The sequence below is a fragment of the Oryzias latipes genome, chromosome 22 (assembly GCF_002234675.1).
Source record: "Oryzias latipes chromosome 22, ASM223467v1".
NCBI classification, from domain to species: Eukaryota; Metazoa; Chordata; class Actinopteri; order Beloniformes; family Adrianichthyidae; genus Oryzias; species Oryzias latipes.
The window spans coordinates 9,568,104-9,580,550 of record NC_019880.2 but is presented as its reverse complement, the minus strand read 5'-3'; the positions used below and the strand labels follow the sequence as shown (position 1 = coordinate 9,580,550).

Here is a 12,447-nt window from a genome sequence, read left to right as displayed (position 1 = left end):
GTCTGACAACGTCCGTAATCTTTTATTTTGAAAAGAAAACACAGGAAGTTGATGAAAGTGAGGAATCGTGCGGCTTCACCCGAACTTCCTGCTGGGTAAATATATGTATTACAATCCAAGCTCTTTAATTTTACTGTACAACTAAAAATATATATACAAAGCGTGTAAATTCCCATATTTAAAAAATATTTCCACGCGTTACACTCATAAAAAGAATATCTGCGGAACTCTTCGTCGGCCTTGTGTGCGAGGGGAAGGGTTTACCAGAACACAGGCTGCTTGAAGCCGAATGAGTGAGCTGTCAGCTGGTTTTTTGGACAAAATTAAACGGTATGGTGCTCAGTAACTGTACTTTTTTATGTTGTATCATTGATTGTTTTATCTTATTAAATTTCAAGACGTATTCAGGGAATTTACGGGGAATATTGCACAAAGGGTAAACTCATTACCAGTTAGCGAATGTTTGTCAAGTTAGCATGATCTACCTCTACCGTATGGCAGCTATTTTTTATGTTGCTGTTGGATATAGACATTTCGAAACCATGAGGGATATTCTTTAGCAACAATTATCTTCCTGTATTAAGGATTGTTAGGATTATTTTGGATTTACCAATTCCATTTGATCAGTCGCTCATTCTAATGTTTGTTTCAGTGTGAAAAAGATGACAGACTCACAAGAGGAGGTAGAAGGCGCCATGACTCCACTGCAGCTGTATGAGAGACTAAATGCACAAGGAGAACAAGTCAGATGCTTGAAAACAGCTAAAGCAGAAAAGGTTAGTGACATCATTTCTGTCTGTATGACACTTTCATAATACCAATGACATTTTCCAAACAGTGTTCCTCTACTTGCAGCCTATTGACAGCATTTGTTTCCAAACAAGACACTAGTCTAACAATTTTTTTTACATATTGTTTGTTGTTATAGTAGGTACCACAAGCCACAAACTTCTAAGGTCCAGAATTAAAAGTTGGTGACCACAAACAATAGAGATTCCAATTCCGAACAAAGAAAGAAATAAAATAGATCTCAAATTAAGAAAATTATTCATATTTGACATTTTGCTGATCCCCTTTGTTTTACCGTATTTTCCGGACTATAAGTCCCCCTTTTTTTCATAGTTTGGCAAGGGGTGCGACTTATACTCCGCAGCGGCTTATAGTCCGGAAAATACGGTATATCAAGTTTTTTCTTTTTGACTTTTTCAAAACCACATCTTCCCTATCTGTGTCCTAAACACCATCAATTTGCCACAGGACATTATTTAAGTGATTCTCCAATTCTTAGGATTATTTTAGAAGATCGTTCATTTTATGTTATTACATGCTTTACATCTGTCGAGTGCAGTTTATTATTCTGTATTAAGTGCTTGAACCTGTGACTGCTCCTTGCCGCTCTCATTAACATTGTTCGTCACGATGTGACGTCGATGTTTTGTGGACCTCATTTCTCCTGTACCTTTCACGAAGCTGTGAAATCGATCCAAAGTCACAAAACCACTGGCTCACAAATGTCCGCTAAGTCCACCTTGAAATCAAAGTATAAGGTACCCCAGTAAGCATTCCAGTAACACTGGATATTTTCCAATGCGGAACCCAACTTCTTCAATGGTGAAGTGAGCATGTGCAAACAGAATGCGAAGTGACACCCTTTGCGGTACTTAGTTCAATACTCAATTTTGACAAGCGTGTCTATTGCAAAGTTATTCCTAATGAATAGTGGAATTCTGTAAATGTATGTGTTGTGCTTCAAAAAGCCCTTGAGTTCATAAGATCGTCAAAATGTGTTGGATGCAGCTGTCACATTCTCATGCTCCATGTGGCCAAACACCTGTTCTGTTCAGCTTTCTTCTTATTCAGAGAACTGCATTGCACACGTTGACAAAAGATTAGCTACATTTGACCAATCATCTATCTTACTTTGAGTGTCATTATCAACCTGGTTGTTTTTGGATCAGGTTTTTTTTTTCTTTTTTTTTGGGGGGGGGGGGGGGGGGGGATTGTTGGATAAGTTGAAAGGAGACTTGCATAGTCAGTGGGCTATTGCCGTTCTAAATATTGAAATGTAAATTTGTTAATATGTAGCAAAAACTACATAAAGTTAGAATACCTAATATTTTACCAACTAAAATCAAATCAATAGTGATTTGGAAGCATGCTGGTGAACTGGCCATTGAAGGATTTGCATATTAAAATGTTTTAAAATTACACTGCTGGGTGTTTTTTCTGACAACTCTTTTCATTTTTCAGGCTGAAATTGACGTTGCTGTTCAACTGCTTCTAAAATTGAAGACGGACTACAAACACTTGACAGGACAGGACTATAAAGCTGGATGTCCACCTCCAGAGAATGTAGTCAACCAGGACAATGGAGCAGCAACAGATGGGATTGATGAAGAGGACAATGTTGACCCGTGGAACGTTTCCACCAGCAATGCAAAAGGAGTAGATTATGACAAGCTCATAGGTCAAATTGTAGTGAGATTCTAATTTCTCTGATTTATGATTAAGGCTGGCAGATTAACATCCTCTTTGAATTTCACAGTGAGGTTTGGCAGCAGTAAAATTGAGACGGAGCTGGTGGACAGAATAGAAAAGGTCACAGGACAGAAACCTCATCGCTTTCTACGAAGAGGAATCTTCTTCTCTCACAGGTTTTCTTCCTCTTTTGTATTCTGTTACATTAAACCGTTACAAACACGTAGAAGAGAGTCTAATAAGGTCTGGTGGATCAGTTAATCACTTCCTAACTTACACTGTCTTGCAGAGATATGCACCAGGTACTGGATGCCTATGAGAAGAACAAGTCTTTTTATCTTTACACCGGAAGAGGTCCATCCTCAGAAGCCATGCATGTTGGTCACCTCATCCCTTTCATCTTTACCAAGTAAGTAGGGCTGGGCGATATTACACGCTGCGTGTGTAAGAGGAATGAGCATGTGCCACACGAGAGCGAGTGAGAGCATGCACAAGTGTTGGCGGCGCGCCTTCATGTTTGGTGTTACGCAGTGAAGGAGAACAGTAATAAAAGGTTTCCACCGGGGGTTGGAATAGGTTTGTGGTGCTGCTGCCTTTGACTGCGATGGGCTTTAGCCAAATGTTGCAGCATGGGGTCTCTCCCTCCACGTCTGTGGCAGCAAACGCATACCAGTTCCAAACAACAGATAATTTTATTCCTTTCTTGGGATCAAACTCCCCACTCTCACCGGTAGCCATGTTGTCGCTTGCTGTTTCGTCTGTGCTATGATGTTGTTGTTTGTCGCTTGCCATACCGCTGTGTGAAACTAATGCTACGGTAGCTCTGGGGAGCCAAAATGCCGCATTACACAAAAACTCGATTTAGGTATTTTTTAAACCGCCCGTAACAAAAAATTTGAAGGAATTCATTCAATCGATTTTTCGCCCAAGCCTACAAGTAAGTCCTTCCTCTCCAACATTAACAAACAAAGCCGTCGCTCTCAGGCTGTGGATTTTTTTAACCGACAAGTACCAATATGTTTCATAAAACATTTTTTTTAAAAATGCTTTAAAGAAAACTAAAATTGGCAAAAATGAAAATGATAAAACACAAAAAAACATGTTGCAGGTGGGGGGGGGAATGCCGCAACATTCCAACAAAAGCGCCATAAAAAACGTTTGATTATGTTCACAATTGAAGTTGATCCTTTAATTCTCTTGTAGGTGGCTTCAAGATGTGTTTGACATTCCCTTGGTGATCCAGCTCACTGATGATGAAAAGTATCTGTGGAAGGATCTAGCAATAGAGGAATGCCACCGCTTTGCAGTGGAAAACGCCAAGGACATCATTGCCTGTGGCTTCGATGTCAACAAGACTTTCATCTTCTCGGACTTTGACTACATGGGGTAATTTCTACATAGACACCACCAAATTCATTAATAAAACACATTTTTTTGCAGTTTTTCAAAGCTATGCCTACGTACATTTATTCTTTTGGTCATTTGTAATTTTCTTCCACAGTTCATCTCCTGAATTCTACAGAAATGTGGTGAAAATCCAGAAACATGTGACATATAATCAGGTTAAAGGGATATTTGGCTTTAAAGACAGTGACTGCATTGGTAAGTAGGAAAAAAAAAAAAGCTTTCACTAATTTAAAAAAACAAAACAACTATAGTTAGTCTTTTTCTATTTATAAAAGACAATCTTTTTGATACCCAGATTTCAACAGCAATTGATTTTTTTTTACTTATTTAAGGAAAAATCAGCTTCCCGGCCATCCAAGCAGCACCATCCTTTAGCAACTCCTTCCCTCAGATTTTTGGTGGCAGAAAAGACGTTCAGTGTCTCATCCCCTGTGCCATAGACCAGGTGAGGATGACAACACGCAACAGTTGTTTATCATGCAAAAGACAAGGATTTGGGACTTTGATTTTACTCGTTGCTCTCCTAGGATCCGTACTTCCGAATGACGCGAGACGTCGCTCCCCGAATCGGTTATCCCAAACCAGCTCTGCTGCACTCTTCCTTCTTCCCCGCCCTGCAGGGGGCGCAGACTAAAATGAGCGCCAGCGACGCCAACTCCTCCATTTTCCTCACCGACACACCCAAGCAGATCAAGAACAAGGTGCCTTGTTCAATCTGCTAATCTATTAAAAAGAAAAGGAAAAAAAGCCATTTTCTGACATTTTGTGACCCCACACAGATCAACAAACATGCATTTTCGGGAGGAAAAGACACCATAGAGGAGCACCGAAAGTTCGGTGGCAACCCAGACGTAGACGTCTCATTTATGTATCTGACTTTCTTCCTTGATGACGATGAACAGTTAGAAAAAATCAAGCAGGTGGGTGAAAATACAGGGGGGAGAAAAATCCCATTTGCTATTCTTTCTTGATTGTTTTCTTCCTCCTTTTTCTGCTTTCCCATCCTCCTCTGAATCCCACTCTCCTCCCTGCAGGACTACTCAAGTGGAGCTCTTCTAACAGGAGAACTCAAAAAGATTTTGATTGAGACTCTGCAGCCGATGATTGCCCAGCATCAGGAACGACGCAAACAAGTCACGGAGGAGACCGTGAAGCAGTTCATGACACCCAGGCCGCTAAATTTTAAATTGTAACCCACGATTGCAGCTTTTTTCTTCCATGAAAAGGTTGTAATCCCTCACGATAGGCGTGAATAAGCATGACATTTCCCATGTTCTTGTCATCTTTAACATGAAATTTGTCGATTTATTGCCAGATTAAATGTCGTTAAACCATAAAATAATATTTATTTAAAAAAAAAAAAGTTAATTCAACTCTATCTGCACATCTGCTTGTCAGCTGTTCAAATGGTACTGAAAAAACTTCTTTCAATAACAAAAGTGGATTAGGAGTAACAATTAGAATAATGGATTCAAACATTCATCAACACAAACGCGGAGGCAAAGTTTCTAAAATGAAAATTGGTTTATAATTGGTAAAATTATTCAACTTTATTGTCATATGTTTATGTAATTGCACATTAAAAATATTCAACAACATCTTACATTAGTAATCATTTTTGTCTGGTTTGCATTTGCTGCCAAAGTACACAAACCCAACACACAAATATTTGGTTTAATTTTAAATCATTGGTAAACAATTTTATTTATTTGCTATTTTTTTTCCCCCCTCCTAAAACTCATTTTAATTTATGCGAAAACAGTTTTATAAACAATCGTTTATTTTTAACTTAATGAAGGTGGGAAAAAAATCCTTACATTAAAAACAAATTCAAAAGTTGTTTAGCAGGAAAACTACATGAATTTGTTTTTTTGAAAAAAGACTAATTTATGAATATGATTATTGGATTTTAAGGTTTTTTAATATCCATTCAAATTAGTTATTTACATTTTAAACCCAATCTTAATCTTTATAATGTGACTTAAAAAACTGCAGGAGTTTGTTAATGTTAAATATCCATTAAATTATGATAAAAATGTTTCTCATTTATTTCCCCCTACAACCAAAATAATTAAATTCTTCTGACCCATTTTATTTTTATTCTTCTCACCTATCATTTTATTCGATCACGGGTGGTCGAAGCATTTTTCTTTTATAGTTTTTTCCTCAAACATCACTTGGTATTCTTCTCAGCAACTGGGGGTCGTTCAAGGTAACACGTTTGAATGATTAAATAGGCATGAATAATTCAGGAGATTCCGTCTGAATTCCGCTCAGCTGATCAGTTTGCCGTGCGTCTTCACTCGGGTACAGGAACTGAAACACAAGTCCTTTTTTTTCTGAGAACATCTAAATAAATCAAAATGTTTACTACTTAATTTTTTAACTTTAGGAACAATTATGGAAAAAAGAGAACAGAATGTTCACTTTTGCCTGTGTGTTGTTCACAGTTAAGCTTTTGACCTGAAAATAATTCACCTCTATACCTACATTATAAGCTGGGATTTAGCACATTTTGGCATGGCCTAGTCTGCAAAGAACAGATGATTAATGATTGCCAAACAGACTGTAAATGAGTTCGTAGCAACAAGCAGCCAAACAAAACATGCATGCCTTGGTAGACATTTACAGTCCTAGTCATTTACAATGTGGAGGTGCTGATCCCAAATTGGATTTCGATAACAATAAGTCTAATTGCCCGTCTTTTTAGTCAGGCATGCGGTCCACCTGGAAGAGCAAGCTTTCAATTCATTGGTGGAGTTGACAGAAAGCCAAAGGTGACGCCGATGGCTTTGTTTGTGCATCTTTGAACATCACTGGTCTTACTAAATGATTTGCTACGACTGACTGCTTAGACCAGAGGTCTGCGTTGCAACCTGATGATGGGGCCCCAGAGGCTCTGATCATTCTACTGTGGATCGTTGGCTTTAAAGAAAAATACAAAAAAACGAGTACCGGTAAATGATAGATTTTTAACAAGTCAGATAACTGAGCAAAACGATGGTAAATGGTTTAATTTACTGTCAGAGTGGTTTATTATTAGAAAAACGCCATCTCGTTGCATTTACATGTATAGATTATTAGAAAAAGTTGAATTCTACAACAATGATGTAATTTCTATATTCAATATTAAAAGGAGAGAAAGGGTGACAGCATGAGGGTGGGTTTTTTTTGACACAGGGCGCATTTTATTTTGAAAGGAACTGATTGTTGCTGCTGTAAAAAGTAAATAATTTACAATAATTGTACACAGAAAAGCACAATGCTGCTGTAACTCAACTGTAGAAAACATTTTTAAAAGCTATATTTTAAACATGAAGGGCTTAATGGCCACAAAAAACTATTAGTAAAGGGTAAAGGGCGAAGTGGGTTTTAGTCTGAAACTGGATCAAATTGCTCTTTAAGCATTAAAGGTTGCAGAGTCAGACAGTTCATTGATGAATGTTGCCGTCCTTAGCTAGTTTAGATCCTTGTCCAGTAGTGCAAGCAATATTTTTGGTTGAATTACACAGTGTGTTAAAGGCAGTAAAACCATTTAAGGGAATTTCTAGGTTACAAACCAAGTTTTTCATTTTTAAAAGAAAAGAATTTTCTTATATCGCATGCATTTTCTGAGTGGACGGTTCCATCTGGAGGTGCATGAAGTGTCCTTGTGTTTGAAGAGTGTTCAGAAGTCGATGTAATTCTACTTCATGTTGCTCTCTAACCTCCACCCAGTTCTATCATAACAAGCCAGTTTCTGTTTAAGCTTGTTTCTAAATCCCTGGTGGTTTCCTAGATATTCTTTGCAATGTAGATAAAATATTCATGTTTTTTTTCTCCCTTAATTCAAAGCGGTTGGGTTTTTTTTCCCCAAGTTATTTTTAACTGATGTGAATGTTTTTTATTGTTGGGGATGTCCTTTTCTGTTCATTTTTCTCTTTCTGGTTTTCTGGATCATGGTAATATTTATTTAGTTCACAGACGTGTTCCTTCGTAGGAAATTGGAAGGAACCGTTTTCACCTTCAAAGTCCCACTCTGATCATCTTTGATCTATTTTAAAAGTTGTCTTTTAATTATTATTATGCTGTTTTAGCCAAAGTGAAAAAAACACAAAAACAGTTGTTTTTCAGTTGTTTCTGCAGAACGGCAGAGAAGCTCATCAGAAATTTGCCTCTGAGTTGTGACTGGAGCTGTTGGCGCTGAGTAAGCCTCCCCTCATTTCCCATCATCCCTTTGTTTACATTCTCTCCCACTAGCTTACAGCCCCTCACACCCGGACCTAACATTACCGGTGCAACAAAAATGGTTAGGAATATTAAAGTCATTTAGCCAAACATTTTGAGCCAGATTGTAGCGCCTACAGTCACGGCTGCAAGTTGTTGTTTTTTTTATCTGTTCCTGATTCACAAAGATTTAAGTTAAAAATACTGAGAAATGTAATTTTAAGCTTAATATTCTTTTTTTTTTTTAAAGAATTTCCACTAGAACATGTTAAAAAGGCGATTTTCCTTTGAGTGGGTCTTAAAGGGTTTTTTGTTGTCATATCCTGCCACGTGTAAAATATTTAAGGTAAAGGAACTTTTTTTTTGTATGTTGTGACACCCAGCTGGTTTACACTTTGCCTATGGTGCTCAGGTCACGCAGTTTGTGTATCCCTGTTGCAAACTCACACAAGTTGCATGTTGATAACACTGTTGATTTAGATGGTATAAGGATCTGCCGTGACAATTATAACCCTCTCTTTAGCCGCAGCCAATGGGCGTGAGGGGCGGACAGAGCCCTCTAGGGGAGTTGTCCGCGTCCGAGTAAACCGATTGGGCTGCCTTAAAAAGGGCAAGCACGAGTCTGTCTTTACGCCGTCAACCTCCGCCTTCTGCCGCAGCACAGAAATAGAAAGCTTTGGCAGGAAGACAAACTCGAGTAGACCGGCCGAGGGCACAAATTTAGTCCCTTAGTTTATTGGAGCTGCGAAGTTGTTTTTATTTTTATGATCAGTGTCTGTCTTCTTGTGCATCAGCAGCGTTAGGTCGAAAAGTAAGCTAACCTTCCCGGCTGAACACCAAAGCCGGCGGCTGTTGATAACACATAGGTGGCCACACAAGAGTGTTTACTACTTCCGTTTACCTGTCATCGAGTTCGTCAAACACCTTCCAACACGTGTATTAGTTTGAGGGAATGGCGCTGGACTTCGCCGCTGGATGTGTTGGAGGTAAGTGATGTGCCAGCTACAAGTCGGCTAGCATCACTTGCTAGCATTAGCCGGGTTTTTTCCATCGCGCCAGACAGGACAGCCGGCTAGCTTAGGACGATACGCGCGCGCCATGTACAACACCATCACAGAACAAGAGATTTAGGCCTGAAATTGTGATTTATCTCCTCAAATAAAATAAAAAAAATATGGGGGTGAAGTCGTCAGATTGAAAATTACTGCTGTTAATTTAGGAAGTTCCTCTATTGCATGAATGGATTAGTCATGCTAATTCCAACCTAAACAAATACGACAAACATGTTTGGCTTCCTGTTATTTATATTTCCCTAGGAATCTGACATTCCAAAATGTGTAATCATTCCTCTGTTGGGAGTGTTTTCTGTTACAAGTTTAATTTTGGTAACGTATGTGTGGATGTCCCGTTTATGTCTGGTCCCTCTTAAAATGATCATTTGTTAGTGTTTCATTATTTCAAGTTGAATACAACCCCCCCCCCCCCCCCCCCCCCTGCTGAACTGAATGTTGGGAGTGGCCCTTTTCTTGTATTTGGGATACAGTGTGCTCTTTCCAAGTGTAAAATTTCAAAATAAAACTCCTCTAAAGGAGTCTGTCAGGTTTGTGTCTAAGATCTGTTGTTGTTACTAAGAAGACATCCAGCTGCCAGTGCTTGTTTTGGCTTCAGAAGTTCGAAGGAGCAGTTGTAAAATAGTTTTGGGATCATTGACATGAGTCAAGGCCGGGGTGCTGGCTGGATGACGTTGGTGGGGTTACAGTGCAGTGACCAGATGATGACTCTGCTGCTCATCGTATCACGAGTCGTCGAGGTTTTGACAGACTTGAGTCAAAGTTTGTCCATTGCAGAAAACAATAAAACAATTGTTTTGTCTGCAGGTGCTGCTGGTGTTTTAGTTGGGCATCCATTTGACACTGTAAAGGTGGGTCAATATTCTAATATGCTGATCAATATTCTCACTTTTTTTTTCTCCATTTCAAACTGTTTGCTTTACTCCAGAGAAGAATCTGAATCCAAAATATGGGAAAGATGCACATTTTAACAGCACAAGCAGTAGATCTCCACTATTTAAGGGGCATTAATTAAAAAATTAGACTAAAATTTGTCATAAAGAGTAGTTTTGCTTTGCACAAAGCTTAATGTCAGCTCAAACTTTTTAAAAATATATAAAGTAAAGGAGAATTTTACATTATAAAAGTTTGTTTATTATTGTGATTTTATTATTAGGGTTAAATTTGCTGTGTAATGCTCTGTAAACCTAGTTAGTCATTAATTCTATGTAACCTCAAGGTTGCAGAATGTATCTTAGCAACATGCAGTGTTGGTTGCAAAGTAAACATTTACCCAGGTGATGAAAAAGATATTTGAAAGGTTTAGAAATTGAGGCTTTTTCTATAAAATCAATCTGTATGTTTTCTTAAATTGTTTGAAATCTTCCACTTGGTTTTTAAAAAAAAAAAAAAAAAAAAAAAAAGGTGGCGAGGAAGTGTTAAAAAATGGTGACGTGGTAGCATCGATTTCAGAGGCACACACAGATGGTGAATGGTTTGATTGGAGTTCTTTTACACCTTGCTTTTAATGTCATTTCTCCCTGAGCCGGTGTCTGCTTGGGGCTCGGGGCAGCTGTCTTTAACAGCAACAGTGTCACTGTGTTGTAGATGAGAGAGAGAAATATACAACCTCTCCACGGAAATGTGACCTAGTAAGTACGGTCCAGGTCTTTTTCTCTCACCCAATGTCCTGTCTTGAATAATAGAAATAAAGCACAGAAGGCTTTTTTTTTCTTTTTTCTTTTCTTCAGCTTTATGCTCAGTTTATGACTGATTTATTTCCCTCTCCCACATATTGTACCCCGTAAGGATATAATTTCAGTTTTAATTTAAATAAAATACATGTACAGAAAGTTGCCTGCTTATTATCTTTTCTGTAATCTTGTATGTTGTTGATTACCGTGGTCCTCTGTGGTCCCATCACTCCGGCTCGGGACCTTAACAGCAGTGCTGTCATCCCCAGGTGCGCCTTCAGGTTCAAAATGTGGACAAACCTTTGTACCGTGGGACATTTCATTGCTTCCAATCGATCGTACGGCAGGAGTCGGTAAGCTTGCAAGTTTGTCATTCCGGCTTTTTAGGGGAGGTGGGGGTTTCCATTGAAAAGTTTGTTGGAGGAATTAGCCAACATGTTTCTCACAGGGTTTTGGGGGAAAGTGTATCTCTTAGCCAGGCTCACTGAGGATCTCATTCCTGGGTGAGCTAAATAAAGAACTGCGGGCCATCTGAGCTAAGTGGAGCATGTTGGGCCATGCGGTCGTTTCATGTGGTGCAGTTGATTTCCTACTTTAAAATGCTGCATTGTTGTTGCTGTACTGTATTTCCTTACCTGTGGCTTCTGCAGACTCTGATCATGCATAAAACAAACAGCTGAGCAGTCAAAATGTCCTCTTTGACAAATGTAGATCATTGTTGCAAACTGCGATTACAGGAATTCCAGTGATTCAACACTCGGAAGACCCACTCCGATCATCTTTTCCTAAATAAGTAAACTCATAAGTAAACCTCCCCCTTTTCCCATCCCACTTCTGTTTTATATTCTCTCCCAGAAGCTTATAGCCCCAACTTCACATTACAGCTGCAAGTCAAAATGTTTCTACGTCACTGCTACAAGCGGTTTCAAACAGCATTTTTGGTTTTTGTCTGCTCCTAATTTACTATTTAAATATTAAAAAAAATGCTAAATTCTTCATATCCCCCAATCAGAAATGCCACAGGAACATTTTCATCAGAGTGGGTCTTTTCCTTTTACAATGAGTTGTGTGTATTAAATCAAGCATATGTGCTGTTTTGTAGAAATTGAAGTCAATGTGACTTCACTAATCACTAACAGAGTTTAGTAATTCATTTTTAGAGAAGCAGCAGCTCATTTATTTGCCCTGTTGGCAACTTTATTGCAGTGTTTATCATGGTGACTTTGACGTGTTGTTTAACTTGGCCGCATTGCCAGATTTACTTTAAGCACACCTGAAAACCATGAAGTCCCGCCAAAGGTGGAGCGTCTAACTACGCCTAACTGCTTTCCTGTCCACAGATGCTTGGTCTGTATAAAGGCATCGGCTCTCCGATGATGGGACTGACCTTCATTAATGCCATAGTTTTTGGTGTTCAAGGCAACGCCATGCGGCGACTTGGCAGCGACACGCCTCTCAACCAGTTCCTGGCCGGAGCTTCCGCCGGAGCCATTCAGTGCGTCATTTGCTGCCCCATGGAGCTGGCCAAGACGCGCATGCAGATGCAAGGGACTGGAGAGAAGAAGTCCAAGAGGAAGCTGTACAAGAACTCGCTGGACTGTTTGGTCAGAATC

General features: G+C 39.1%; 2 protein-coding genes across 4 annotated transcripts in view; both read left to right on the top strand.

Annotated features, from left to right (window-relative positions):
* The first annotated feature begins 36 nt into the window (after window positions 1-36).
* wars (tryptophanyl-tRNA synthetase) lies at window positions 37-5,483 on the top strand. Of its 2 annotated transcripts, none has more exons than XM_011490297.1 (11): window positions 37-95; window positions 653-776; window positions 2,251-2,467; window positions 2,546-2,654; window positions 2,768-2,887; window positions 3,682-3,864; window positions 3,980-4,080; window positions 4,218-4,330; window positions 4,413-4,586; window positions 4,665-4,805; window positions 4,920-5,483. In XM_011490297.1, the coding sequence occupies exons 1-11, from the start codon at window positions 52-54 to the stop codon at window positions 5,076-5,078; spliced, it is 1,485 nt and encodes a 494-aa protein (XP_011488599.1). In that variant the 5' UTR covers window positions 37-51; the 3' UTR covers window positions 5,079-5,483. The 2 variants fall into 2 exon arrangements, with proteins under 2 accessions (XP_011488599.1, XP_004082290.1); XM_004082242.3 differs by lacking the exon at window positions 37-95 and adding an exon at window positions 176-330.
* A 3,193-nt stretch (window positions 5,484-8,676) lies between these two features.
* Window positions 8,677-12,447, top strand: part of slc25a29 (solute carrier family 25 member 29) — a 5,902-nt gene continuing 2,131 nt past the window's right edge. Inside the window, exons 1-4 of one of the 2 annotated variants that reach the window (XM_023951416.1) lie at window positions 8,677-9,077; window positions 9,969-10,012; window positions 11,104-11,187; window positions 12,175-12,447. The exon at window positions 12,175-12,447 is cut by the window's right edge and continues 2,131 nt beyond it. In XM_023951416.1, coding sequence (XP_023807184.1) covers window positions 9,044-9,077; window positions 9,969-10,012; window positions 11,104-11,187; window positions 12,175-12,447 — 435 coding nt within the window. In that variant the 5' untranslated portion in view covers window positions 8,677-9,043. Of the gene's footprint in view, window positions 9,078-9,968; window positions 10,793-11,103; window positions 11,188-12,174 lie in introns of both variants that reach the window. The other variant, XM_023951417.1, reaches the window with a different exon arrangement.

Excerpts from the sequence above, each read along its gene's own strand:
- wars (XM_011490297.1), top strand. The coding sequence starts at position 52 with ATGAAAGTGAGGAATCGTGCGGCTTCACCCGAACTTCCTGCTGG. Across the intron at positions 3,865-3,979 it reads TCGGACTTTGACTACATGGG|TTCATCTCCTGAATTCTACA; the intron begins GTAATTTCTACA and ends TTTCTTCCACAG. Across the intron at positions 4,331-4,412 it reads TCCCCTGTGCCATAGACCAG|GATCCGTACTTCCGAATGAC; the intron begins GTGAGGATGACA and ends TTGCTCTCCTAG.